This window comes from Mustela lutreola, chromosome 7, assembly GCF_030435805.1.
Source record: "Mustela lutreola isolate mMusLut2 chromosome 7, mMusLut2.pri, whole genome shotgun sequence".
Classification (NCBI taxonomy): Eukaryota; Metazoa; Chordata; class Mammalia; order Carnivora; family Mustelidae; genus Mustela; species Mustela lutreola.
The window spans coordinates 123,529,933-123,556,792 of record NC_081296.1 but is presented as its reverse complement, the minus strand read 5'-3'; the positions used below and the strand labels follow the sequence as shown (position 1 = coordinate 123,556,792).

Genomic DNA, 26,860 nt, shown 5'->3' with positions numbered 1-26,860 from the left:
CTTAATGGAACCCGACAAGCTGAATCTAACGTTTAGAGGCAAGGACAAAGGCCAAGGGAGGCGGCGCTGCTCACAGAGGGTTAGTCGGTCGTCAAAGGGAAGACTAATATGCCAACGCAACAGAAGAGAGGAGAAACAGACCCACGTACACACGCAAACCTGAGAGACGGATGCAGGGGGGCAGGGAGGGCACATCAAGGGGAAAAGGAGAGACTTGTAAGGACAGTTGGTTATTTACGTTAAAAAAAAAAAAAAAAGAAAGACAGAAATCAGTTCTCACTCCACAAGACACGCATACGCTCTAGACAGACTGAACACTTCAACATGAAAAGCAAAAGTTTAACACGATTATAAGGAAACACAGGAGAGTTGCTAAAGACAGGGCGGTGTGTTCGTGCGAGTGACTAGCACACGCGTCAGCACCAAGTGATTCGGAAAACATTGTCGCTGCACAGAAAAGGCGAGTCGCAGGAGAATAACACCTTGACAGAACCCAAAAGTGCACTCTGATGCGTAGGGACATGTTAAAGCCCTAAAGAAGAAAAAACGTCTCAGTGTTCACAGAAAATTCGAGATGATGCTGATCTCTGGAGGGACTGGCGTCACGGGGGGGGGGGGGGGGGCGGCGGCGGCGGAGAAACAGGATAGAAAAGGAAAGGATCCCTGGAGAACTGCCCAAAGGGTGAAGGGACCCTGTCACCGGGGGTGACAAGGGGACACTTGCCACCTCCAAAGGACTCCGGGGTCTCTGTCCACTTTACTTCACCTGCCTTCTCTCCCCCAAATCCTGGAAGGGAAGAAGATAGAAGCTGGAAAATAGTAAGCATGAGCCAATACACCTCTGCCCCAGGCGGCCCAGTCTGGGTCAGGCCCAAATACGGGCTGGGAAACACATTTAAATTGGGTAAGAATTTGACCTCTTTTGAAACACTGGACAAGAAGAGAGCCATGTGATTATTAGACTGACTTAGACTTTCTAAGCCAAGGAAATGTTCATGTGCCCTCAAAGAGAAAAGCTGTGGGATTTGCCTGATTCTTTATCCAGAGGTTAAGTCCACTGAGGAGTCGGAAGGACAGGAGGAGGAAGATTCAAGGTGGTCTTTCCAGCTTGTTCAGGGAGCAGATTTCACGTCGATCCGTCCAGTTATTCACTTAATTAGAAGCCTTGGAATGATATCCAACCCTTGCTCCCCGCCCCGGCTGGGACACAGAAGGCCCTCCCTGACCTGGCTCCACGGTCTTCAATAACTTCTCTCCTTTTTTCATGACCCTGAAGTCACTCTGGTTTTCCTTCAGTTTCTCAAACACCCATCATGCTCCCTTTGCCTGGGGGCCTTCCACATACTGTTCTCTCTGTCTGGAACCTTCCCCCCGCCACCCCCTTCATCCTCATTCTTCCGATCCCATCCTAAGCAGCGCTGGCTCTGAGCAACTTTCCAACGTCCTCCAAACAAGGGCTCAACCCCCAGGAAAATACTCTCTAGATGCGCCACGCCCCTCTGCTGTCAACTGTCATCACGTAAGTTCAAGGTGTGCATGGGTTCGAATGCCCTCTTCATGGCTCTCTCAGGACACTGCGAGCCCCTTGAGTGTAGTAAGTTTTAGACAACTATTTGTGGAAGAAATAAATGAAGGGCTCCCCCTGCTCCACTCTCTGACTACCTAGAATCCGCCTTGGCCTATTGCTGACTTTGGGATTTTGGGTTCCCCATCCTTGACCTGCCCAGTTGAAGTCTGCCTTCCTTCCAGTTCTCTGATCCTGGCTCTTCCCTCCCCTTTCCTGCCTTGGAGATGCTCATTCCCTAGCTTCTGCACAAGTAGAACCAAATTCCTGAGTCTGATCACAGAATGTACTGTTCCAATTTTCAAATACAGGTTCCTCACATTTCAAAAGTTCGCCTTACGCCATTTCACTTGGACCAAAGACCTGTGTTAGCACTTGTGTTTGTTAACTCAAAGAAGTCTGAAGAGAATTCTCACTTTTACGAGAAAACACAAAAAGTGAGAAGAGCATCCCGCTTTTGTTTGGCAGGGAGCAGATCTGTTATAGGGGCCCCGCCCAGCCCCTTCCCTGTAAACTCCACAGGGCATCTCAGCATCAAGCTGCCGGAGCTCTGACCTGGGTGAGCACCTGGGCTTTATCTCCACTTATTTTGTGCATCTGTTAGCAAGATGTGTCCTAAGGTATCAGAAAAAGCCCAATAGAGGGTATTTGGGGGGGGGGGTCTGGGAATGCTCAGAATTTTCCCATGTAAGTTCAAGGTAATTGCTTCTTTGCTTTACTCCTGTCCAGCTCGTGAAAAGTTTCATAGGACTGCTGTACTTTGACATAGTAAGGGAAACTTGTATTTGGATGCTTAAGAGAATGATCATATGCTTTTTAAAATAAGCAGGATGTAAAAAAATTAATATTAACATTGAGATTATCATGCTAATCTTTTAAAAAGTGATTCTATGTTTTCTTTTTAAAAAGATTTTATTTATTTATTTGACAGAGAAAGAGAGCACAAACAGGCAGAGCAGCAGGTAGAGGGAGAAGCAGACTCCCTGCTCGACACAGGGCTCAATCCCAGGGTTCTGGGATCACAACCCGAGCCAAAGGCAGCTGCTTAACTGACAGAGCCACCCAGGCGCCCTGATTCTATGTTTTCTACAAGCACATACCTACAGAAACTAAGTGGCTTGGGATGTCACCCATACAAAAACCACTGAAAACAAAATATAGTTTTAGAGATCACAGGTGCTTTTCCTCAACATAGAAAGTTCTATAATCCTTGTTAGAAACAAAAGAAACAATGATGATAACAACAAAAAATGTACGCCCAGCACTTTTTCTATTGTATGTGAATTTAGTCTTCACCTCCACTTCTGTGTGAGCCGCCCCGTGATACGTGGAGTTGCTGGCTGTGGGACAAGGTGCATACTGACGGCCCAATACAAATATAATAGAGACAGATTTCGCCCTGGTGGAACAGGACCCACTCACTATAGGGTGAGTTCAGGGGCGCCTGGTGACTCAGTCAGTTGAGCGTCCAACTCTTGATTTTAGCTCAGGTTCACGACATCAGGGTGTGAGATCAAGCCCTGTGTCTGACTTCACACTTAGCTGGCAGTCTGCTTAAGATGCCCCCTCTGCCCCTCTCCCCACTTAAAAAAAAAAAAAAAAAAAAAAAAAAAAAGGAACAGGGTTGAGTTTCTGGTCATCTGAAATTGTTCCTTTTCTGCCTGTTAGATATTTCGGGAGTCATAAAATTCATCACATTCTTCGAAGAGAGTTTTCAGACTTAAAGGTAGCTTTCAGGGCTGGCGGCTCTTGCTGATACCTTAGAAGTAAGCACTGCTAGGAATATCTCATACCCAGCCATGCGGTAATTCATGCAAGGTGGCCGTCACACTGTTAGATGTGTCTGTCTCCAAGACATGTGAGAATGGCTATGTGTGTGACCCCTGTGGGCAAACAGTGTCCAGTGAAGCCGAGAACATGTTTGATACTCAAGATGACAGAGCACTTTTCCCGATAGTGCCGACAAAACCAGCCCCGTGTTTCTAAGCCTGGGGCCTCACTCAAGGCACCTTGGCGTCTATAAGTGTAGTTGGCCTTCTGAAGTATCAGAAAAAGATGTACACTATTTCATCAAGGAAACCACTCAAAGAAGTTGCCTCAAAATTTGGAGTTGAGTAACCAGTGTGCAGTCTAAATAAACGGGAGGCAAATCAGTACCTACCTGGAGTGTATCACTTTTCCCAAGTGCATGTTGTTGAATTTCTTGGTGTATACAGTTCCCTCAGGTTCATTTGCAGGCACGTACGCATAAAAGATAATTTCTTTTAAGGCGATGTACTGAGGTGCTAGGGCAGTTTCGAAGCCCATATCAGGAGCCTGGAGAAGGAAAAGAACAAAAGACATTGCATTTTATACTATTTTATATTTTAATTAGGGAAAAATGCAAATATCAGATTGGTTTCCAGTGGGTGTCACAACAGTACTGTTTGGCTTACCAGTAGGAGTCATATTTCAACATGTTCTGTTTGTAGATCCGTGTGTGCACAAGGGATAATGCATTTTTCCATTAGGGAGGCAAAGAAATTCTGGGGAGTAAGATTCAGTTTAGGGTTCCTGTGCCTTTGGTAGAAGGCCGGAGTGCAAGGGTGGGTGGAGGTGTGTTTTCCATTGTGTAGAAGGGGCCTGGAGGTACAGATTTTAGAGCTCAGTTCCTTTTTTAAAAAAAAGATTTTATTTATTTGATGGACAGAGATCACAAGTAGGCAGAGGCAGTGAGGGGAAGCAGGTTCCCCACTGAGCAGAGAGCCTGACGTGGGGCTCGATCCCAGGACCCCGAGATCATGACCTGAGCCAAAGGCAGAGGCTCAACCCACTGAGCCACCCAGGTACCCCTGGAGCTCAGTTCTTAATGGAGTACTTTTGGTTTTTAAAGGATTTTATTTATTTATTTGACAGAGAGGGAACACAAGTAGGGAGAGTGGGAGAGGGAGAAGCAGGCTTCCTGCCAAGCAGGGAGCCTGATGTGGGGCTCGATCCCAGGACCCTGGGATCATGACCCAAGCTGAAGGCAGATGCTTAATGACTGAGCCACCCAGACGCCCCACTGGAGTATTTTTTTAAGGAAGGGGCCATGGCATATGTCTCCTCACTTGAAAGTGGCTGCCAATTTTCCTTGCCTTGGGGTGGTCCCTAAAGTTCGCAAAGCTGGACAGGATCAGGATCAGAGAAGGGTGTGTTGAAAAGACCACCCCGAAGGGGATGCTGGGGTTGACCTTGTGGACATGACATGAGGAGTAGGTGGTAGATAGTGCAGACTGGGGCACAGGCATTCAATGGTGCCTCTAAGACCCATTTTCTGTCATGCCCTGTCCCCTGGATCTTGGGAAGAAGAGAGTAGGAAACAGGCAAGAAACTGGCGTGAGACTGAATGGATGTCTTAAGGCTCTTTAAAGAGCCTCTCGAAAAGGCCGAAAGTGCTTTAGAATTCCCAATGCCATTCTAGCATGTGAGTGATAAGAACATCCCACAGAAAGTGTGTACAAGGCCAGTGAAAGGCCACACACGACAAAAGCACAAGCCCTGGACCCTGCTGTCCGGGCTGATGCCTGATCTAGGAACTACCCAGTGGCGTGTGCAATTTGGGCTGAATTACTTAGCCTTGCTGTGCCTCATTTTCTTCATCAGTAAAATGAAGATAAAGAGTTGTTATAAAAATGTAAGAATATACAACACTGCCTGGCACATAGAACCAAATAAAGGCTTGTGATTATTTTTATCCAGAGAGGATGTCTGTTGCTTGCTTTGGGGGTTGGGAGGTGAACTCCTCTTGCCGCTGAAAACCCCAACTGGTTTTTGATTTTAATAATTTAAACTTTCACATAAGAGAACTAAGACATTTCTAGAAGTTGTAAAGTTAGTGACAAATGGGGATATCTGCTTTTTCCGGAAGTCCTACTCTCCTGTTCATGTCCTTTGATTTGTGTCTGTGCAGAACCCACATAACAGCAAATATATGGCAAGTCCCGTGGCAGCACTTTACAGTCATGGGGAGGTCACGAGGAGGTCACGTGGCATCCCTGAATGGTCACGTGGCAGCCCTGAACGGTCACGTGGCATCCCTGAATGGTCACGTGGCAGCCCCGTACCATCTCCGGGAAGTTCCCCCGTCACTCTCCTCCCATCTCAGACAAGGAGAGTGAAAACATGATCTTTTCAACTCTGGTAATTTGGCCTGGTAATTGGAATATCTATGAAAATAATTGGCCTAGTCATTTGGAATATCTATGAAAACTCAAGTCAGCCATTATTTTCTATTTCCTTTAGGACAAAGGGATGGTTTCATTAAGGCCAAGTTTTAAAAAAAAATCGGATTCTTTGCTGATATAGTGAAGAAAGTCCATTTTCACAACTGGATGCCCAAGTGATGCGTTCTCAGGCAGAACCTTCACAAGTGGCACATTATGCATTAAAATTATTCGAAAAACCTCTGTGTAGCATCACTTACGAAGAAGATAGTATCTCCTTTCTATAAGAGCATTAGAAAAGGAAAAAATGAAGGTGCAGGGTGAATACAAAAGAGGAGAGGTAAGCCAGTGGGGAAAAGATAACTCCTGTTTCTTGGTCAGCCTTGGGAGGTAGAAAAGCCAAATGTACTGCGAACCTGGGTTGGAAGACATAGGTCTAAGTAATAGCTTAGACTATCTGGTGGTGTTGCTGTGAAGATATTTGTAGGGAGACATTCTGGGTGGAGTTAAAGCTCTAGAACCCAGTATGGGACTGGGAAGAAGGTTTTGGAGGTTTCCCCTATAGTCAGATGGAGCAAAATGCATTAATAAGAGTTTGTCTCAACAAACCATGAGTGACTCTTAATCTCACAAAACAAACTGAGGGTTGCTGGGGGTAGGGGGGGTTGGGAAAAAAAAAAAAAAGAGAGTTTGTCTCAAGCAAAATACCTTCTCGTTTTCCCATAATTCTGTGTGCACAGTGGGACATCAATTCTTAAAACAAGGCAAACAGTCTCAATGCATTTTATCACTAACCTGTCCAAAAATACTTTTAGGATTCCCAGAGGTTCTAAGTGACATATCAGCTTCAAAGTGGTCTGGAGTCAGTTTATGTATAAAGCCCATGTGGTCGTAGTATAATGTGAAAATCTTATCAGAAATAGATCCAATTTTACCATATCTTATTAATCCTGTTAGGAAAGAAACAGAAATTTCTTGATATAGTACAACTAGAGAACTTTCAATACCGTATCTTGGGTGGGGGTGGGGGAGAAAACCCTTCACTTAAACTAAAGGGCAGGAGTAGGGCTTCGAGACTCCAGAATTAGTAAAACTCATGTCAGTCTTTGTTAAGTCCCCCAGAAGTCCTTTCCAGGCTCCAGCTCATTCCCCAACCCTGATTGCTAAAGTAGGTGAAGGATGGAGGGGGACGAGGTAGAGGTCTAGAGGAGAAGAGGTGAGCGCCTCCCTGGTGGTGGTTCCTCCTCTTGGTCCGGGAACCCGGACACTTCCATAGCTAGGAGACCATGACAACCCTCAGAGAAGCAGGGTGAATGATCCGCAGAGACCGTTGTGTCATCCGCTATCCTAGGATAAATATGTTGAACAAGATTTGGGGTCCTATGTTTCTTTCATGCTTTAGGGTAACATGTTAAGCAGCACTAGCAGTAATCTGGTAGTAAGTACATACAAGTACGCATCCAACCAGACATGGGTCCAGAGAGCCAGCTGCCTCGCCTGGCTGGAGCCCAAGAGAACGCTCAGGTCTTGAGATGCAAAGGCTAATTTCCACACCCACACCCCAATCTGGCCAGACTCTCCTGGTCTATTCTTCTGTCCCTGACCCCTGAATGCTGGAGCACCTAAGGATTCCATTTTTAGATCTCCTTTCTCACCATCTCTAGAGATCTCACCCAGTTTTAGAATTTCAAACCCATTTTAATGTGAATAATTCTCTTAAACCTCCTGTCTTGTTCTCTGCCCAGAACTCCAGATTTGCATATCTAGCCTTCCACTGACAGTTCCTTCCGGGGCTGCCAGGCATCTCACGCTGAACTCCTTCCAGACTGAGTTTCCAATCCCCAAGCAAACTCCTCCGCCCAAGTCCTCTTCATCTCCATCACAGCAACTGCCATTTTCCCTGGTGCTCAGTCCAAAACCTTGGTGTCATTCTTAACTCCTCTCCTTTTCTTATGCCCTACATCTGAGCCATCCACAAATCCTACTTATGCCCCCTCAAGATAAAGAGAGAATCCAACCTCTTCTTGTCACTCCCACCTGTCACCCTGCACAAGCTGGTGTGACACGGGAGGAGGTTTATTATGAGGAATTAGCTCATGCAAGCATGGAGACTGAGAAGAAGTCCTGTGATCTGTTGTCTGTCAGCCCGAGGACTAGGGGACTGGCTGGCGGAACTCCAGAGGACAAAGACGTGAGAACCGAGAACTGGAAAGAGGACTGGTTTAAGTCCCAGTCCAAGGACAGAAGACTGATGTCCCAGCTCACAAGCAGGCAGGAAGCAAATGGGGTGAGTTCCACTTTCCTTCACCCTTTCATTCTGCTCAGGCCCTCAAAGGATTGGATGGTGTCCACCCATGCTGGGAGGGCAGTGCTTTACTGAGCCCACTCATTCAAATGCTGATCTCCTTCGGACGCAGACTCATTCAGAAATAATGCTTCCCCTGGGCACCCGTTGGCCTCGTCGACTCATAAATGAACCATTACAGTTGCTGTGGTTCAATATGCCCTAGCTCACCTATAAACCTACAATACACTTCAACGTCTTGAGATCACTTTTATAATTGCTGTGTCTTACAATCATGGTCCACCAGGTGGCACCCACGATACAGTGGTCAATTTGCCTCAGGGGAGTGGAGTTTGTGCCTGCTCTGTCCATCACTTGGGAGTTTCCTGAAACACTAGTATAATAAATGTTAAATTTTACTAATGTTTAACATGCCTTCAAAAATATTACATTATAATTTGGCATTGAAACAAAGTTACTGTGGGTGCAGTAAGAGAGGAAAACAAAGCAGAGCTTGTATTTATCAGTAAAGCAAACGACACTGGAAGAATTACTGCTATTTCATATTTCCTTGTACAACCACAACCAAGTGCTTTCTAGGACCTAAGAAAGGAAGAAACTCACAAACAGATGAAACTGCATTATCTTTTGCTAGTGAAATACACTCAAAAGATCGCCTTATCATACACCAAGCAATGCAACTGTAGGCAAGGGAAATAATGTCGGAGTAATCCATGCATCACTCAGCATCACAGTTAAAACACTGTTAAAATGTAATTCAAGGGGTGCCTGGGTGGCTCAGTGGTTTAAAGCCTCTGCCTTCGGCTCTGGTCATGGTCCCGGGCTCCTGGGATCAAGCCCCGCATCGGGCTCTCTGCTCGGTGGGGAGCCTGCTTCCTCCTCTCTCTCTCTGCCTGCTTCTCTGCCTACTTGTGATCTCTAATCTGTCAAATAAATAGATTTTAAAAATCTTTAAAAAAATGTAATTCAAAGTTTTTACTTGTGTTAATAGAACAAAGTCATCTTACAACCAATGGATCTCAGATTTGGTTAAATACAAGTTTTACAACATTCTTCTGTTGGCTCTGCTCATGAATAAATGGTTGGGTTGGCTCCAAATTCTTAGGTAATATTATTTTTCTCTGAAGGTTCTGAGAAGAATATGTGCTATTATTCATTGTTGTAGCAGCAAAATCCAAGACTAGCTTGTTTTTTTTTTTTTTGCACCTTTAAAATTGATTTACACTTTATAGTCCAAATAATTCAGACACAGCTTTGCTTTCAGTTTAAAAAATAACATTATTGTCAATTTTATTTTCCTTTATTTTTTTCCTATTTTCAGTATGCATTCACCCATCCAGCCATTCATATCAGAGGGAATGTGCTGGGAACCATAGCTAAACAGCCACCACCACTGCATCACTGGAAATGTCTCCAACTTGCAGTCTCTCAATCTTTAGCACCTATATTTATCATTTTAGATTCTTCCCACTTACTTATTTTTCTATATGTGGACGTGTTTTTTGGTTGTATCTATATGTAATAGTTTATCTCTTATATGGACAATTTAGTTCCATTTTCTTTGGTGTTATTTTCACTGTTTCCAAAGTAATCTTGCTTAGTCTAGTTTGATTTTTGTTCCACAATATGTGCTATTTATTCTCTATTTGCCTGTTCCTCCAGATCCATCCCCAGACTTTCTTCTCTCTGTCTGGGACACTGGAAGGCTGACCCCTATGAATTGCATTATTTGTGCTGTGTTTCCAGATGCGTTCTGATTGGATTTGGCCAATGAAAGGCACTAGCAGGAGGTAAGGACAAGGGAAGGAGAGAAAAGTCTACATAGTTCCTCCTACCCTTCGCCCTACTTTAGTGATGCAGTTCTGACCCCAGCTTTGAGCCTCCTACACTGAATCTCTTGCAGGATGGTGCCTGCTGTCTAGCTTTGATTGGGCCTAGGTGAAACTATTACCTATCTACTACCTTCTATCTATCTATCACTTATTTATTTGCTTTATCCCTTAAATCAAAGGGGCGCTGATGGTTTTCTCCCATTGCTAATCTCTGGTTATTTCAAGACCATTCTTGGTTCCTTTAACTTTTTCCACTGCTCTAGTTTCCTTATAAAGGATCTCCAGGTGAGACACTTGTGTGAAATTACGTTTCCTGCCAGGACTTTAAGTGACACAGATCTCTACTCAAAGTATCCCTGGAAGATAGAATATCAAGGCTGGATTCTGGGACTGAGTTGCTCACATATTGAAGGAATGCACAGATGACCCCTGTGCCTGGCAGCTACTGGGCCACTGGTAACCCATAGCAAGCAAGGACATCACAATCAGTCAGATTATTACTGGCGTAGCATGGGATGGTATGTCGGTAGAGGGCAGCACTTTAGATAATCTGATGGGGTGGCTGTACATGACAATGACAGTTATGGTTTTTACAAAAACTGTAAGGTAGTATGACTTTTATGGATATATTAAAGAGTTTTCAAAAAAAAAAAAACCTACTCATGACCGTGAATACTTAATACTTAACTTAAGATCACAGTAAAATATTTGACAGCTATTAGGGAAGAAAAGAACCCTCACTTCATACCACACACAGAAATAGAAATTTCACACTGATCTATATAACAAACATAAAGACAAGCTTCTAGAAGAAAACAGGAAAATACCTTCATAACTTTGGGATAGCCAAAAGATAGCCTTCTCAAGTAGGATATGAAAGAAGCACTATCCATACCAGCAAAGACTGACAGAATGAACTTTTAAAAAATTAACAATTTTGGCCCTCACAACACCATGAAAAGACCGGCTGTTGGTTGGGAAGAGATGTTTGCAAGTTTTGTTCCTAAAAGAGGATGTGCGTCCATAATACCTTAGAAACTCATAGAAATCAATTTAAAAAATCATTCCATTAAAAACTTGATTAAAAAGAGACTTGAGATAATTTACCAAAAAAAAAAAAAAAAAAAGATACAGATCGACCAATGAATGTATGAAAATATGCTCAACACCATTGCTCATGCAAACGAAATCTTCAAAGGGTACAATTATGTGCCCATTAGAATGACTTACTATTCAAAGGCCTAACAATACGGAGTGCTGGTGGGAAGGGGCAGCAACTGGGATTCCTTCATATTGCTGGTAGGACAGATGCTTGATACAGCCACTTTGGGGAAGTGTTGACAGTACTTAATGTTTTTTTTTTTCCACAAAAACTAAAAAAACATATACTTTATGATGCAGCAGTTCTACTCCCAGATATATACCAAACAGAAGTGGAAGCTCTGTCCAGCCAAAGACTGATACAAAAATGTCCATGGCTTCTCTAGCATAAACCCCAAATAGAAACAATTTAAATACCTACTAGGAGTGGAATAGATAAATATAATATTCAGACAATGCAAGCTACACCACAGTGAAAAAGAACAAATTGGTAACATATGCGTCAGTATGGAGGAATCTCACAGTTATAATAATGTTGACCAAAAAAAAAAAAGTCAGACACAAAATAATATATATATACATACAATATATACATATATGTATATATACACAAAATAATATGTGTGTATATGTGTGTGTACATATATATATATATATACACACATACTGCATAATTATATTCCTGTGAAGTTCAAAGCCAGGTAAAACTAATCTATGGTATTAGAAGTCAGAAGAATGGCTACCCTTAGAAGAATACTGATGGGAAAATAGCACGAGGGAGCTTTCTAGAATACTGCAAATGTTTCATACCTCATTCTACTCTCCAACCCCTCTTAATATTACTCATAGTCATTTTTGTTTATCTTGTAATCATATGATGGCTGATCATTAGATTCTGAAATGCTACTGCACAACTACCATCTCAACAAGTATCCCAGAAAATACACCACAAAGATTAACCTGATATTAACAGAAATTGAATAAAGGTTTTGTTGACAGAATAGAGAATACATAAACACAGTGGGGAAGATCTGGGGAAATGGAGTAAGAGTTTGATGTTCCTTCTTATCCTTGAGCAAGGAAGGACCAAGGAAGGACCAAGGAGGACCAAGGAAGGACCAAGATGATAACACTGAATTCTGCTGGTGGGTGTCAAGGACACAATACTGAGGTCAAGGAAAACTTGCTTTTTGAAGCCATATCAGAAAACTTCAGAAGGCTTGTTTAAAGTCATATTAGAGACCAGAAGAAACTACTTTGAAGCTAAGTAGTCAAGAATGCTGACGTATTAAAAATAGTAGTAGCAGCAGCAAAAACCCAGCCTCACTCTTGTCTTGAAAACAACAATGTTTTCCAGATTCTGGTTAGAACTAATGAGAGATGTCCAAATTTGGCCCAAATTCCAAATTTACCCAATAATCTACAAAAGTGTTACTTAAGCACTGTTTGGAGAGACCATATTTCTGAAGGTATATCTCCTTGCCTATTAAGTTCCTGAATTTCAGCTTTATTTCCTTATATGAGTAATAGTTTTCATTGTCCTATGAACACCTAACAAAATGGACCAAAAAAGTATGTATGAAAACTATCACCCTCTTTGAAGAAAACATAAAAGTAAATCTTCATGACCTTGGATTAGGCAATAAATGGTTCCTTAGATAGAATACAAAAGTATGAACAACAAAAGGAAAAATAAATTCGACTTCATCAAAATTAAAAATGTTTGTGCATCAAAAAGCCCCATGCAGCAGGTCAAAAAGACAGCCCACGATGAAAGAATATACACCTAAATCTTATATCTGATAAGAGACTAATAATCAAAATATATAAAATACTCTTATAACTCAACAATAAAAAGGCAATCCAATTTTAAAATGGGCATAAGATTTGAGCAGACATTTCTCCAAAGAATATGTGCCAATGGCCACTAAACATATTGGAAAGCTGCTTAACATCATTAGTCCTTAGTAAAATGCAAGTAAAAACCACAGTGAGATACAATTTCTTACCCACTCAGGTAACGAAAACAAAAAGACAGACAATAACAAGTGTTGGCGAGGCTGTGGAGCAATAGTGTTCATGTGTTGCTGGTGGAAATGTAAAATGGTATGCCACTGTTTGGCAGTTCCTCAAAATGTTGAACATAGGGTCACCATATGACCCAGCAGTTAGACTCCTATGTATGTATCCAAGGGAACCAAAAGCATATTTCTACACAAAAATTTGAACATAAATTGTTCATAAAGCCATTATTCATAAGAGCTAAAAATTTTAAACATCACCCATCAACCCAAATGTCCTAATAAACAAAATGTGCCAGATCCATAAGATGGAATGTTATTCAACCACAAAAAGGAATGAAGCGTTGATACCTGTGACAACGTGAATATGTCTTGCCCATGCTGAGTGAAATAAGCCAGTCACAAAAGGACAAAAAAAGTGGGTGATTCCATTTACATGAGGTACCTAGAATAGTCAAATCCATAGGGACAAAAGTAGTTCTGAGAGGCTGGGGCGACAGGAGGAAGAATGGGAAGTTATTGTGTAGTGGGTACAGAATTTTAGTTTGGGAAGATGGGAAAGTTCTGGAAGGGCGAGGAATGCTGGTGGTTGCACAGCAACGTGAAAGCCCTTGAGGCCACTGAACTATACGCTTAAACATAGTTAAAATGTTTAAGTTTGTGCCGGGTATATTTTAGCACAGAAATAAGTAGCAAACAAAACAAAACAAAAGAAAACGAAAACAAAAAAAAAATGAACAAAAATCACTAGCAACAATCAAAAGAGGAAAAAAAAAGAACAAAACATGTCAAAACGTAGAAAAGAAAGCACTAAGGAAAGAAAGAGAAAATTTTGATGTAACAAGTCACACTACTCTACACTCAGACCTCTGAGGTCATAATAAAAGAAGGAAGATAGATTAAGAAATTCCCGAGGACTCTCAGTAGTATGCTTCTAACAAGAGAGAAGTTGGCAGTGGTTAAGCTGGTCCTCAGAGAAAAACAAATCAAGCCCTCTTGAGTGTAGCCGGGTCCACCACCTTCCAAGGTGCTGTACTGAGAGAACAAATTCAACAGCTACCTGGATGAGGGGAAGCAAACAGATCTCAGGAATAATCCACCTACATTACTTGAGAGCAAACAGAAGGTCTGACCAGTGCTGCACTCACTGTAATGACGAACTAGACCGAAAGAAATGAAGAGCAAGGAGAGAAAAAAGAAAAGGCAACAAGAGCCAAGGGTTAAAGAGGAAGGTGGGGGAATAGCAGAGGCAAAGGGGAAAGAAAAGGCAGAGAAGGTACTAATAGCATAAAAAGATATAAAGAATCTAGTGGAGAGAAAGCCTATCCCAAAAGGAGGCAAATTTTCTCCCATATTTTGCATCAAAGAACCTTAACAAATTAATAGATTCAACAAAACAAGACCTCAAAGACCTCATAATTGAATAACAACATAAAATGAGAATGCAGATCATAGAGATACAGACATAAAAGGAGAATCATGTTTCTTTATCATTCTAGGCTCCAAGACTGATTAACAAAATTCAACCAAGCTGGAAAAGATTGGGCGCTTGTCAGTAAGGTCAATCAATCTGAGCTGTTGCTTTTACTGCACAAATAAACTGAAAGGAGCCTTGATCCTAAACTTGGTAGCCTTGATCAATGAAATCACAAAATTAAAGTAAGATGGAGAGCAATATAACATTTACACAATGCCACTTCTTACAAGTCATGTGATTTTAGTTGCATCACTTTAATTTGTAAAAGTAGGCTAGTATTGCCTACTTCAGCCAGTGCTATGACTGTTAAGCAAGATGATATTTGTAACATGTTAAGCCCAAATGCAGCTCAGTAAATAGGAGCTATTATTGCTTTTGGGAAAGTAAAACATCACAGATATTGCAAATGGGAACATAGCGTGATGTTCCAGGGTTCCCTTCTTTAAGGCTGTTCAGAGGATCCTACTTTTGTAGATCCTAAAGGCCCATCACCCTCTAGAGGATTCTGGGAAGACAATAGAGCAGGAGGTACCAGGAATCTGTCTCCTCACTTGAACATTTGCAAAGGCTTGCAACTTGCAGAGGAAGGATTGGATGGTAAATTGTGGTTAATTTCAGCCCTTAGTAGTAGCTACCCATCTCCCACTAGGGGTATCTGGCAGAGCTGTGCACATACTCCTGGGGCAGTTTACAGGAGCCAAGGTGGGCAAAAAGGACCCTGTCCTCCAAATATTGGGGATCTGTGTTCTGATCTATTCATGATAAAAACACATAACAGACTAGGAATAAAAGGAGATTATGTCAACATAATAAAAGCCATATATGAGAAATCCACAGTGAACATTATACTCAATGCTGAAAGACTGAAAGCTTTTCCTCTAAGATCAGGAATGAGGCAAGGATGTCTGCTTTTACCACTTCTACTCAACATAGTATTTGAAGTTCTAGCCAGAGAAATTAGGCAATAAAAAAATAAAAGGCATCCAAATCACAAAGGAAGAAGTAAAATTATCTCTCTTCACAGTGATATGATCCTATATGTAGAAACTCTAATGATTACACAAAAAAATTAGAATAAATGAATTCAGCAAAGTAGCACAATATAAAACCAATATGCAAAAATCAGTTGTATTACATTGACAATGAATAATCGGGAAAGGAAATTAGAAAAACAATTCTATTTATAATGTCACCCAAAAAAATACATAGGAATTAACTTAACCAAGTAGATTTAAGGCAACCCAAAGAAGGGGGGAAATATATGCAAATGTTTGATAAGGGATTAATATCCAGAATATACAGAGAACTTCTATAACTCAGCAATAAGAAAAGAGCAATCATTAATAAATTGACAAAGGACTTGAATAGAAATTTCTACCAAGAAGATATACAAATGGCCAATAAACATAAGAAAAGATGCTCAATCATTAGGAAAATGCAAGTCAAAACTAAGAGACACTTTACATCCCCTAGGATGAACACTATCAAAACAAAAACAAAAAACTGAAAATAGCAAGCATTGGCAAGGATGCAGAGAAATTAGAACTCTTCTATACTGGCAGTGGGAATGTAAAATGGTATATCTACTGTGGAAAAAAGAATTCTAAGGTCTAAAAAATTAAAAACAGAATTACCATATGAAGTAGCAATTCCACTTCTGTGATATACCCAAAGGAATTGAAAGCAGTATTTCAAAGGGATATTTGTACACCTATGTTCATAGCAGTGCTATTCAAAATAACTACAATAATAGCACTGTCCACAATAGCCAAACTACGAAAGAGCCTAGATGTCCATTAACAAACTAATGGATAAAGAAGATGTGATACATATATCACATCATGTATCTATATCTATATCTATATATATATACACACACAGACACATATACATATACAGACACACACACAATGGAATATTATGCAGCCATCAAAAGAAATGCACTTTTGCCATTCACAGTGATGTGGATGGGTATTACACTAAGTGAAATAAGTCAGTCAGAGAAGGACAGTCATCATATGATCTCACTGATAGGAGGAATTTGAGAAAAAAGACAGAAGATCATAGGGGAAGGGAGGGAAAAATGAAACAAGATGAAACCAGAGAGGGAGACAAACCATAAGAGATTCTTAATCTCAGGAAACAAACTGAGGGTTGCTGGAAGGGAGGGTGGTAGGAGGGATAGGGTGGCTGGATGATGAACATTGGGGAGGTTATGTGCTATGGTGAGTGCTGTGAATCGTGTAAGACTGAAGAATCACAGACCTGGACCCCTGAAACAAATTATACATTATATGTTAATAAAAATAAATAAATAAAATGTCAAAATAACTAAAACATGAAAGTGACACAAATGTCACTTATTGGATGAAAAGATAAGCAAAATGTCATATATACACAATGGAATATTATTTAGCCTTCCAAATGAAGGAAATTCTGATACATGCTACAACATGAAGGAACCTTAAGGACATTCTGCTAAATGAAATAATCCAGTCACAAAAAGACAAATACTGTATGATTCCACTTATACGAGGTACCTCGAGTAGTCAAAATCATAGAGACAGAAAGTAGAATGGGGGTTACTGGGGCTGTGGAAAGGGGGAAAGTGAGGATTAATTTTTTTATTTTTATTTTTTGAAGATTTATTTATTTGAGAGAGAGCAAGTGAGCATGCACATGGAAGTGAGAACACGCGCGGGGTGTGGGTAAAGGAGGAAGAGAATCTTAAGCAGACACTGTGCTAACTGTGGAGCCTGACAGGGGCCTCAGTCTCACAACCCTGAGATCATGACCTGAGCCTAAACCAAGAGTCCGTCACCCAACTGGCTGTGCCACCCAGGAGCCCCATGAGGATTTATTTTTTAAGGGACATAGAGTTTCAGTTTTACAAGATAGAAAGAGTTCTGGAGATGGATGGTGCTGAGGGCTGCAGAAATTTTGAATGTATTTCATACCCACAGACTTGTATACCTACAAATGTATAAGACGGTCAACTTCATGTTATGTGTATTTGACCCCAATGAAAGTAATTTTTAAAAATCTGTCACCTCTAATTGGTTTGAGACTTTAAGATTAATTGATTAATATGGCAGATTTCTTTCATATATGTTCTAATCCCTGGCTCATATATAGTTCCTACACCAGTAAAACTGAATTTCTCACCTGCCTTGGTCAAGTAGACATTTCCACTTTGGGAGACAAAAGTAATATCTGAAGTATAAAAACTATGGTAAGTATTCTTTATGATATCGTCATGAAAATCAGCTAATAATTCGAAAGTGTTGCCGCCGTCGATTGAAAGCCACACCTAAGGGAATAAAAAGATGATACCTCATGGAAGCAGATGCCATCTCACAGTCAGCATTAACCTCTCAGCCTGAGCTTGTGACGGTAAGAAAATTCCTACAACGTGGTTTTTCCCACACTCCCACACCCATCACTTGCAGACACACATACAGACTCCCCACCCAGTTCTTTCCTAGGGTTTCATTGATGATGTATGTGCAAGGGTCTCAGGTCAACACAGTGTGCACCGTGACTGTATAAAAGAATGAAATTATCCCATCATCTCCCAAGTGGGGAGGATCATAAAAGGATGAAGTGCTGGGTATACTTGGATAGGAAGGAGAGAGCTTACCTCATATTGACATAAGACATTAGGTTCCAGGCATCTGGCAAAGATGTATATGAATGAGTGTTGTGTGTGAGAGCCCACTGACATTTACAAGAGTGTGTCCTGGGACCTTAGTAAATCTTCAAATATACTCCACCGTGTAAGTTTCTCTGTTCCCTCATCTTTCAATTAAGAGTTGCTTGAAGAGAAATCGGATCTCGTATTGGATGAATTCTGCTTGCTTGGTACCTCTTTTAATGGCCTACGTCTTATTCAGATGAAGATTTCAGTTTTTTAAAGTTGTTTTTAAAAATTAATTTTAGTGAGAAGTTATACCTGAAAACAGGCTTTTCTTAAATTTAAACATTATAGATGCAGTCTGTTTGACCACCATCCAAAAAATTGTCCTTTTTAAAAAACCTTATGTTACAGAACTGTGGTCTCCTCTGTCCCTCCCCAGAGGTAACCACTCTTTTATATTTCAAAATTCTACACACATACACACATATATATATTACACACACATATATTTTTTTTCTATAACTACGTCATTCTCTCTCTGGTTGCCATCCTAGCACTCTAGACTAGCTTTAACCTTGCACTGGACTGCATGTTTAGGGCATGCATATTACAGAGAAAATGTACTGAGCAATACATGAAGTCTTCTATCACTCAGAAATTAGTGCTCATCCTGTCCGAGCACAATCTGTATTCATAGACACAAGATACAGAGGAGCCCCACAATTTTACTCTGGCTCTGGCTCCTGTAAATGTTACTAGTGGCCTTATGGTGGTTGGGTGGTTGAGAGAAAGGTACTTTGAACAATACATTCAAAATGTCATCATACTCTACCTATTGTTCTATAAGTTACATTTGCACTTGGCAAAAATGTCTCAGATCATCTTATATTAGCCCCACGTAGATCTTCACATTCTTCTACACTGCTGCATAGTTTCCAATATTAGGAATATAGCCTACTGGAGATACTCTTTTCCTACTAACAGACACTTTTACATTGTATCAAAATGTTCGCTGTTACAGACCATACTGCAAGGAGCATCCATTCTCCTGTCTCTCTGTACTAGTGTTAAAGTGTATCTCTAGAGCACATACTGAAAAATTGAGTTGCTGAGTCAGAGCCTATGCATATTTGTATAATTTTTTTTAAAAAGTTTTAAAAATTTATTTTCAGTGTAACAGTATTCATTGTTTTTATACCACACCCAGTGCTCCATGCAATATATTTGTATAAATTTAACAGAAATTCTAAAATGCTTTTCAATTTCCCTGAAATTGAAAATGAATTATAAGCCCATTAGCAGTGTATTCTCAAACCTCACAAATACTATAAAAACTTACTTTTAATTTTTACTGATTACTTGAATGTGAATGCAAACAGTGGCATCTCGTTGTGTTTTTTTTTTCAATTTTAAATTATTGATCCAGGGACGCCTGGGTGGCTCAGTTGGTTAAGCAGCTGCCTTCAGCTCAGGTCATGATCCCAGCGTCCTGGGATCGAGTCCCACATCGGGCTCCTTGCTCAGCGGGGAGCCTGCTTCTCCCTCTGCCTCTGCCTGCCATTCTGTCTGCCTGTGCTTGCTCTCTCCCCCTCTCTCTCTCTGATAAATTAAAAAAAAAAAAAAAAAAAAGAATTTAAATTATTGATCCATGTACAGCTTACTTTTATTTTTTCAGTTCATAATATTACAAACAACTGGGAACTGGACATTCTAACTTCTAACTCAAGAATTAGCATGCTGCTAGTACTTTGCACTTTCTTCTTTCTCTCCAGTCCTATTATCCTGACTCTTCCCTCAGAGGTGTCCCGTATTCTGAGATGAAATTTGTGTTTTCATTCCCTTGGTTCTGTTTTGTTTTAGTTTTAGCAATATATATGCATGCATGTTTAAGAAATACATTGCTTGAATTTATACTTTTTGCTCTTTAGAAGAAGACACCATCTATATATTGTCTTCTAAAACTTACTTTCCCTCCTCTCAACATTATGTATATTCGTACATGTTGCACATAGCTCAGTTCATTTGCTTTTATAATCAATTGCAATTTATTTATTCATTCTCCTACTCCTGGTCATCTGGATTATTTTCAGTTATTTAATGCTATTACTCACAGTGCCATAATGAACACTTTAATATGTTTCCTCAAATATATGTTTCCCTTGCCGGAAAAAAAGTGAAACTGGTGAGTCATAGCATAGGCAATCATTGTAATTTACAGGATCATAATGCCAAATTGCTTTCCTAAATTCACTCTCCCATCAGCAGATCTGATTGGTCCATTTCCTCTTCAGCATCTCATGTTGGGATGACTGCTTGGATTTTCATCATCCTCCTGTTAATGTAGTATACTACATTTACCAATTTTACTAATTTTCATATGTTCAATCATCCTTTGAATTCCAGAATTAAATCTTACTTGGTCATATGTATATAATCCTTTTTAGTGCACTCTTTAATTCAGTTTGCTAGTATTTTGTTGAAGATTTATGCATGCATGTTCTTCAGGGATATTGATTTCTAGCTTTCTTTTCTTATAGTATTCTTAACTTTGGTATTAGGGTAATACTGGCCTCAGGGAATAACCTTGGAAATATTCTTTCTTCATCAATTTTTTGGTAAGAGTTTGAGGAGGACCGATGTTACTTCTTTAAATATTTGGAACAATTCAATCGACAAAGCCACCCAATCCTGCTTTCCTTTCTTGGGAGGTATTTGATTACTGATTTAATCTTGTTACTAGTTTTTGATCTGTTCAGATTTTCTACTTCCTCATGACTTACTATTGGTAGGTTATGGGTTTCTAGGAAATTATCCATTTCTTCTAGGTTATCCAATATGCTAGCATATTATTTTTCATAATCTCATAATCCTTATTTCTGTGGTATCAGTTATAATGTTTTCTCTTTATTTTTTTGTTTTAGTTCATTCTTCTCTTTTTTTCTTAGTGACTATAGCTAAAGGTTTATCAATTTTGTTGAACTTTCAAAGAATCAGTAATTTTGTTGATTTTTTCTATTATTTTTGTATTCTCCATTGCATTTATCTCTACTGTAGTCTTCATTATTTCCTTCCTTCTGCTAACTTTGGGTTTGGTTTGTTCTTCTTTTTATGGCTCCCTAAATTGTAAATTTAGGTTGTTGATTTGAGATTTTTTCTTCCTTATTAACATTTGTGTTTATAGCTATAAACTTCTCTATTGGTATTGCTATTACTGCATCCCATAAATTTAGTGTGTTTTGTTTTTGTTTTATTTTTCTTGAGATATTTTCTAGTTTCCCTTTTGACTCATTGGTTGTTCAAGAATACATTGATTTATTTCCTTATACTCATGGATTTTCCAATTTTCTTTCTGCTGTTGATTTCTAGTTTTGTTCCATTGCGATTATGAAAGACATTTTGTATAATTTTAGTCACTTTAAATGTGTTGAGACTTGTTTTGTGGCATTGCTTATGTTCTGTCCTAAAGAATCCTCTGTGTATTTGAGAAGCATTTATACTCCACTGTTGTTAAGTGGAGTCATGGGATTATGTCTGTTAGGTCTAATTGGCCAACAGTGTGGTTCATATCTTCTGTGTCCTTATTTATCTTCTGTTTGGTTTCTCTATCCATTATTGAAAGTAGGGGATTGAAGGGTCCAACAGTTATGTTGCTGTTTTTCCCTTCAATTCTTTTAAATTTTGCTTCATATATTAGGAGCTCTGAAGCTTGCATGAATATTTTTTTATTTGTACACTCACATATTATATTCTTTTTTTTTAATTTTTAATTTTTTATAAACATATATTTTTATCCCTGGGATACAGGTCTGTGAATCGCCAGGTGTTTATTATATATTCTTGGTGAATTGGCTTTCTATTATTATATAATGACCTTCTTGGTCTAAATCTTGGTGACTTACAGTTTATTCTGTATATTTACACAGCTAGCCCTGTTCTCTTTTGGTTGCCATTTGCATGGAATTTTTTTTCAATACTTTCACTTTCAGCCTATTTGTGTGCTTATGTGTGTATTAGCTAAAGTGAATTTCTTATAGACAGCACATGTTTGCATTCTGAATTTTGTTGTTGTTGGTTTTTGTTTTTATGCACTCAGCTTATTTTTGTCTTTTGATTGGGTACTTTGACCCATATACATCTAAAGTAATTATGATATGGAAGGACTTGCTGTTGCCGCTTTGCTTATTGGTTTTTCGGGTCTTGTAGGCTTCTGTCCTCCTTTTCTCTCTTACTGCTTTCCTTAGCATTTCATCGCTGTCATTTGTAGTGATATTCTTTGACTCCCTTCTTCTTTTCTTGTGCGTATATCCTATATATATTTTTTCTTGTAGTAACTACTGCAATTATATAAATATCTTAAAGTCGTAACATTCTTTTACATCTGATAACAACTTAGCTTTATTGCATGTAAAATATTCGTACACAACTCTACTTCCCCATTTTGTGTTCCTGATGTTACAAATGATATCTTTTTATATTATATACTCAACAGCATAGATTTATAATTTTTAAGTTATTTTCTTTTTAATTTCTTTTTTTAAAAATTCTTATTTTTTTAAAGATTTTATTTATTTACTGGACAGAGGGAGAGATCACAAGTAGCCAGAGAGGCAGGCAGAGCAAAAGGGGGAAGCAGGCTCCTTCGCGAGCAGAGAGCCCGATGCGGGGCTCAATCTCAGGACACGGGGATCATGACCTAAGCCAAAGGCAGAGACCTAACCCATTGAGCCACCCAGGTGCCCCTTGTCTAATTTCTATACAAGAATTAAAAGTGAATTTATGCACCAAAGTTACATTAATACAAGTTACTAAATTTGCTCATGTATTTATGTTATAGGAAAAGTTTTTATTTTCATGTGACTTCATGTTGCTACCTGGTATCCTTTTTATTTTTCACTTGAAGGACTCTCTTCAGCCTTTTTTTTTTTTTTTTTTTTTTTTTGACTCCCATAACAAGTCTAGTTGCAGTGAACTCCCTTAGTTTTAGTTTATCTGGGAAAAATCTTAATTTCTCCTTCAATGTTGAACAATAGTCGGCTGAATGTATTCTTGATGGACAGTTTTTTTTCGTTCATTTTGAATATATTATCTATCCCACTCGCTTTTGGCTTGCAACAGTTCGGCTGAGCAATCCAGTGATAATCTTATGGAAGCTCCCTTGTATGTAGTGAGTCGCTTTTCTCTCATTGTTTTTAAGATTCTTTGTCTTTGTCTTTGACTTTTTTTTTTGTCTTTGACTTTTGACATTTTGATTATGTCTCAAATCTTTGGATTTATTGTGATTGGAATTCTTTTTTTTTTTTTTTTTAAGATTTTATTTGACAGAGAGAGATCACAAGTAGGCAGAGAGGCAGGTAGAGAGAGAGGGAGGAGAAAGCAGGCTCCCCGCTGAGCAGAGAGCCCGATGCGGGGTTTGATCCCAGAACCCTGGGATCATAACCTGAGCCGAAGGCAGAGGCTTTAACCCACTGAGCCTCCCAGGCGCCCCTGTGATTGGAATTCTTTAAGCTTCTTTAGTTTGTATGCCTATTTCTTTCCTCAGATTTGGGAAATTTCAGCCATCATTTCTTTCAATAAGCTTGCTCTGCTCCCCTTGTCTCTCTTCTCCTTCTGTAACTCCCATATTGCCTGGATATGTCTGATAGTCCCTACACAGCCCCGAGGCTCTCTTCACTTTTCTTCACTCTTTTTGCTTTTAGTTCTCTGATTCGATTTCAAACAGCCTCTCTGCAAAGTTTGCCGATTCTTCTGCTTGATCAAGTCTGCTGTTCATTGAACTCCTCTAGTGAGTGTATCGGTTCAGTCATTCACATTTCAGCTCCAGAAATTCTGCTTGGCCTTTTTATAGTTTCTATTTTTGATACTCTTCATTAGTTCATTGTTTCCTTGATTTCTTCTAGTTGTCTATCTGTTCTCTTCTAGCTCACCAAGCATCTTCATGACAGTTGTTTAAAATTCTTTGTCAGGCAGCTCATAGCTCTGCATTTCTTTAGGGTCATTCTCTAGGGATTTATTCTGTTCCTTTGATTGGGCCATGTGTCCCTATTTCTTCGGCATGCCTTGTCATGCTATTATTTTGATATGTGGACATTTCACCACAAAACCACTTGAACCCAGTGTTTACGGACTGGCTTCACGCAGACTCTTACTGATCAGACCAGCTAGAGGCTCTAGGACTTCTGAAATCTCTTCTAAGGATGTGTTTTCTCTGGCTTGTGCTGTGTTTTTCATTGTCTCAAATTGTTTGAGCTGTAGATCCCTCCTCTTCCAGATGCCCATAAGCTCTTGCTGCCTCTGTTATGTGGCTGTAGAACTGCAGCTATAAAGTGGTACAGTGATCATAACTGTTTTCAACAGTTTCTCAACAAGGCTGCCAGTTCCATCAGTGCTTTGAGTCAGATGACACAGATTTCCCCAGTCCAGCCAGAATGTTGGACACACAGTTAATTATTTTGTTTCTATCCTTTTGGGAGGATCCTTTGTGGGAGAGTGTTTCCTCCAACTTGTGCAGCATTAAGTCAGATAGGAGGAGATGTGTGGATGGACATGGAAAATGTTGCAAGTTTTCCTACCCCTTTTGTTGGAATCTCTTTGGCTTGAGCTGTAGCTTCTCAAGTGGATTTTAGAGTTCTTATAAAGGTATTCTGGTCTGCATTTTGTGAAATTGGTGTCTCTGGAGGAAAGGGAGGGTCTAAAGGTTCCTGCTCTACCATCTTGCCAACATTACTCTCCTAGTTTTGGCTGTTTCCAAACAAACCCTGTCAGTGCTCCGGGTTAAGCAAAACAGAAACCAGTCCCTGGAGGAGCCCTCAGACAAGCCAGAATGTTGCATGCAAGGTTCACTCTTTTGTTTCTATCCCAAGGGAGGATCTCTTGAACAGGAGGATTCCTCCTGGTTGTGCCACACGAGGCTGGCTGGAAGTGGAATGCAGATGGGTTAATTTTCCTGACCCTTTTGTTAGAATCCCTTTTTGGTTTTTGTGTTGGTCTTGGTGCTGTAGCTAATTAACTGGTCTCTAGAGTTCTTGCAAAGGTAATCCGACCTGTATACTGTTGCTGATTCAATGTCTGTGGGAGAACAGGGCTGAAACCTTCTTAATCTGCCATCTTGCAGACCCAGAATTCTTTTTAATGAAAGTGATGCTATTTTTTTTTTTTTTTGGTCTTGTTTTAAAAGGCTTTCCCTACCCTGATTTCAGAAAGATATTCACTTATATTTTCCTTTTAAAGTTTTTATATTTAAATTATTAAGGCATTGGGAGTTGGACTTGTACTGTGGATATGTATTTCAACGTTTTCCATATGTAACCAGTATTTCCCATCCTATTTTGAGCAATCTCTTATTTTTCCCTTGGAAGAGTCAAACAATTTTTGGCCTCCATCAACCTTCTAGATACAATGGGGCTATTCATGGGATTTCTATTTCCTTCCATTGGTCAATTTGTCTGCTCCTGGGTCCAAACCACATTATCATAATTACTATAACTTTTTAAAAATTGTGAATATCTGGTAGTGCAAATACCTCATCCTCATTCTTCTTTGTAAGTGTCTTGGTTATTCTTGGTGTTTTGCTTTTCCAGATATACTCTTTTTTTGCTTTATTTGAAGTTTTTAAAAGCTGAGGTAGAATTGACATATACCATATATACTTTAAAATTAACTTAAGCTCTCCAACAAGCCTGGAGGTTTTGATTGAAGTTGTACTAGATCTACAGATTAATTTGAGGAAGAAATCATAAGACAAGTTTTCCTATCCACAAGTTTTCCTATCCATGTCTTTAAAAAGTTTTAAATGTCCTTCAATAAAGTTTATAATTTTCTACACAGAGATCTTAAGAATCTTGGATTTATTTATTTTTTAAAAGATTTTATTTATTTATTTGACAGAGAGAGATCACAGGTAGGCAGAGAGGCAGGCAAAGAGAGAGGAAGGGAAGCAGGCTCCCCACTGAGCAGAGACCCTGATGCGGGGCTCGATCCCAGGAGCCTGGGATCATGACCTGAGCCAAAGGCAGAGGCTTTAACCCACTGAGCCACCCAGGCACCCCAAGAATCTTGGATTTATTCTTATGTATAGTTTTTTAAAGATACTATTTTTAAGTAATCTGTACCCCCAACGTGGGGCTTGAACTCACAACCCTGAGATTGAGTTGTGTACTCAACTGACTGAGCCAGCCAGGTGCTCCACTTTATAATTTTTTGTATGTCATTTTGCTTTGTTTTGTTTTTGCTCTTGTACACAGTGTCATAAAAATTATGCTTCCAAATTTGTTGATCATGTGTAGAAATGAAATTGACTTGCCCTTCCATCTTGTTTAACTTTTCCGCTTCTTTTAATAATTGGTATATATCATTTTTTTCTATACGGACAATCATATTTTCTGCAAGTAAATTGTTCACAACTTTTTAATATTCATCCCTTTGATTTCTTATTTTTTTGCTTTGTCTTATTACATTGCCTTCTGCACACTCTTCTACTTCTTAATAATTCCTTGGTGAAACTCCAACTGTGGTTAAACACAACTCTGTCTCTTCCAACATGTATGGACCCCCACAACTGAACACAGAGAACAACATTCAATAGCGCTGAATTGGTTGCATGTGGACTTCATAAGCATAAAGCATACGCAATCACACCTGCTTCCCTCAGTCAACACACTCTCCCATCCCCTGGGCAACTATTTCACTCTGTTCCCTTTTTCTAAACCCCTGACACTTCTCCATCCTCATTTTCAGATAATT

The 26,860-nt window shown here is 39.7% G+C and overlaps 1 protein-coding gene and 1 long non-coding RNA gene across 5 annotated transcripts in view; one reads left to right on the top strand and one right to left on the bottom strand.

Annotated features, from left to right (window-relative positions):
* The window catches only part of CATSPERB (cation channel sperm associated auxiliary subunit beta), a 127,295-nt gene that overhangs the window by 50,179 nt on the left and 50,256 nt on the right, over nucleotides 1–26,860 (bottom strand). For all 4 annotated transcript variants that reach the window (XR_009355753.1, XM_059182482.1, XM_059182484.1 and 1 more), the window contains 3 exons: nucleotides 17,650–17,794; nucleotides 6,544–6,698; nucleotides 3,726–3,880 (listed from right to left, as the gene is read on the bottom strand). Coding sequence is in view for 3 of the 4 variants with exons in the window: in XM_059182482.1 (XP_059038465.1) it covers nucleotides 3,726–3,880; nucleotides 6,544–6,698; nucleotides 17,650–17,794 (455 nt within the window). In the remaining variant the exon portion in view is untranslated. The remainder of the gene's footprint in view (nucleotides 1–3,725; nucleotides 3,881–6,543; nucleotides 6,699–17,649; nucleotides 17,795–26,860) is intronic.
* LOC131836759 (uncharacterized) overlaps nucleotides 7,901–26,860 on the top strand; it is a 29,748-nt gene continuing 10,788 nt past the window's right edge. The window contains exon 1 of the long non-coding RNA XR_009355754.1: nucleotides 7,901–8,035. This is a non-coding gene — a long non-coding RNA (uncharacterized LOC131836759). The remainder of the gene's footprint in view (nucleotides 8,036–26,860) is intronic.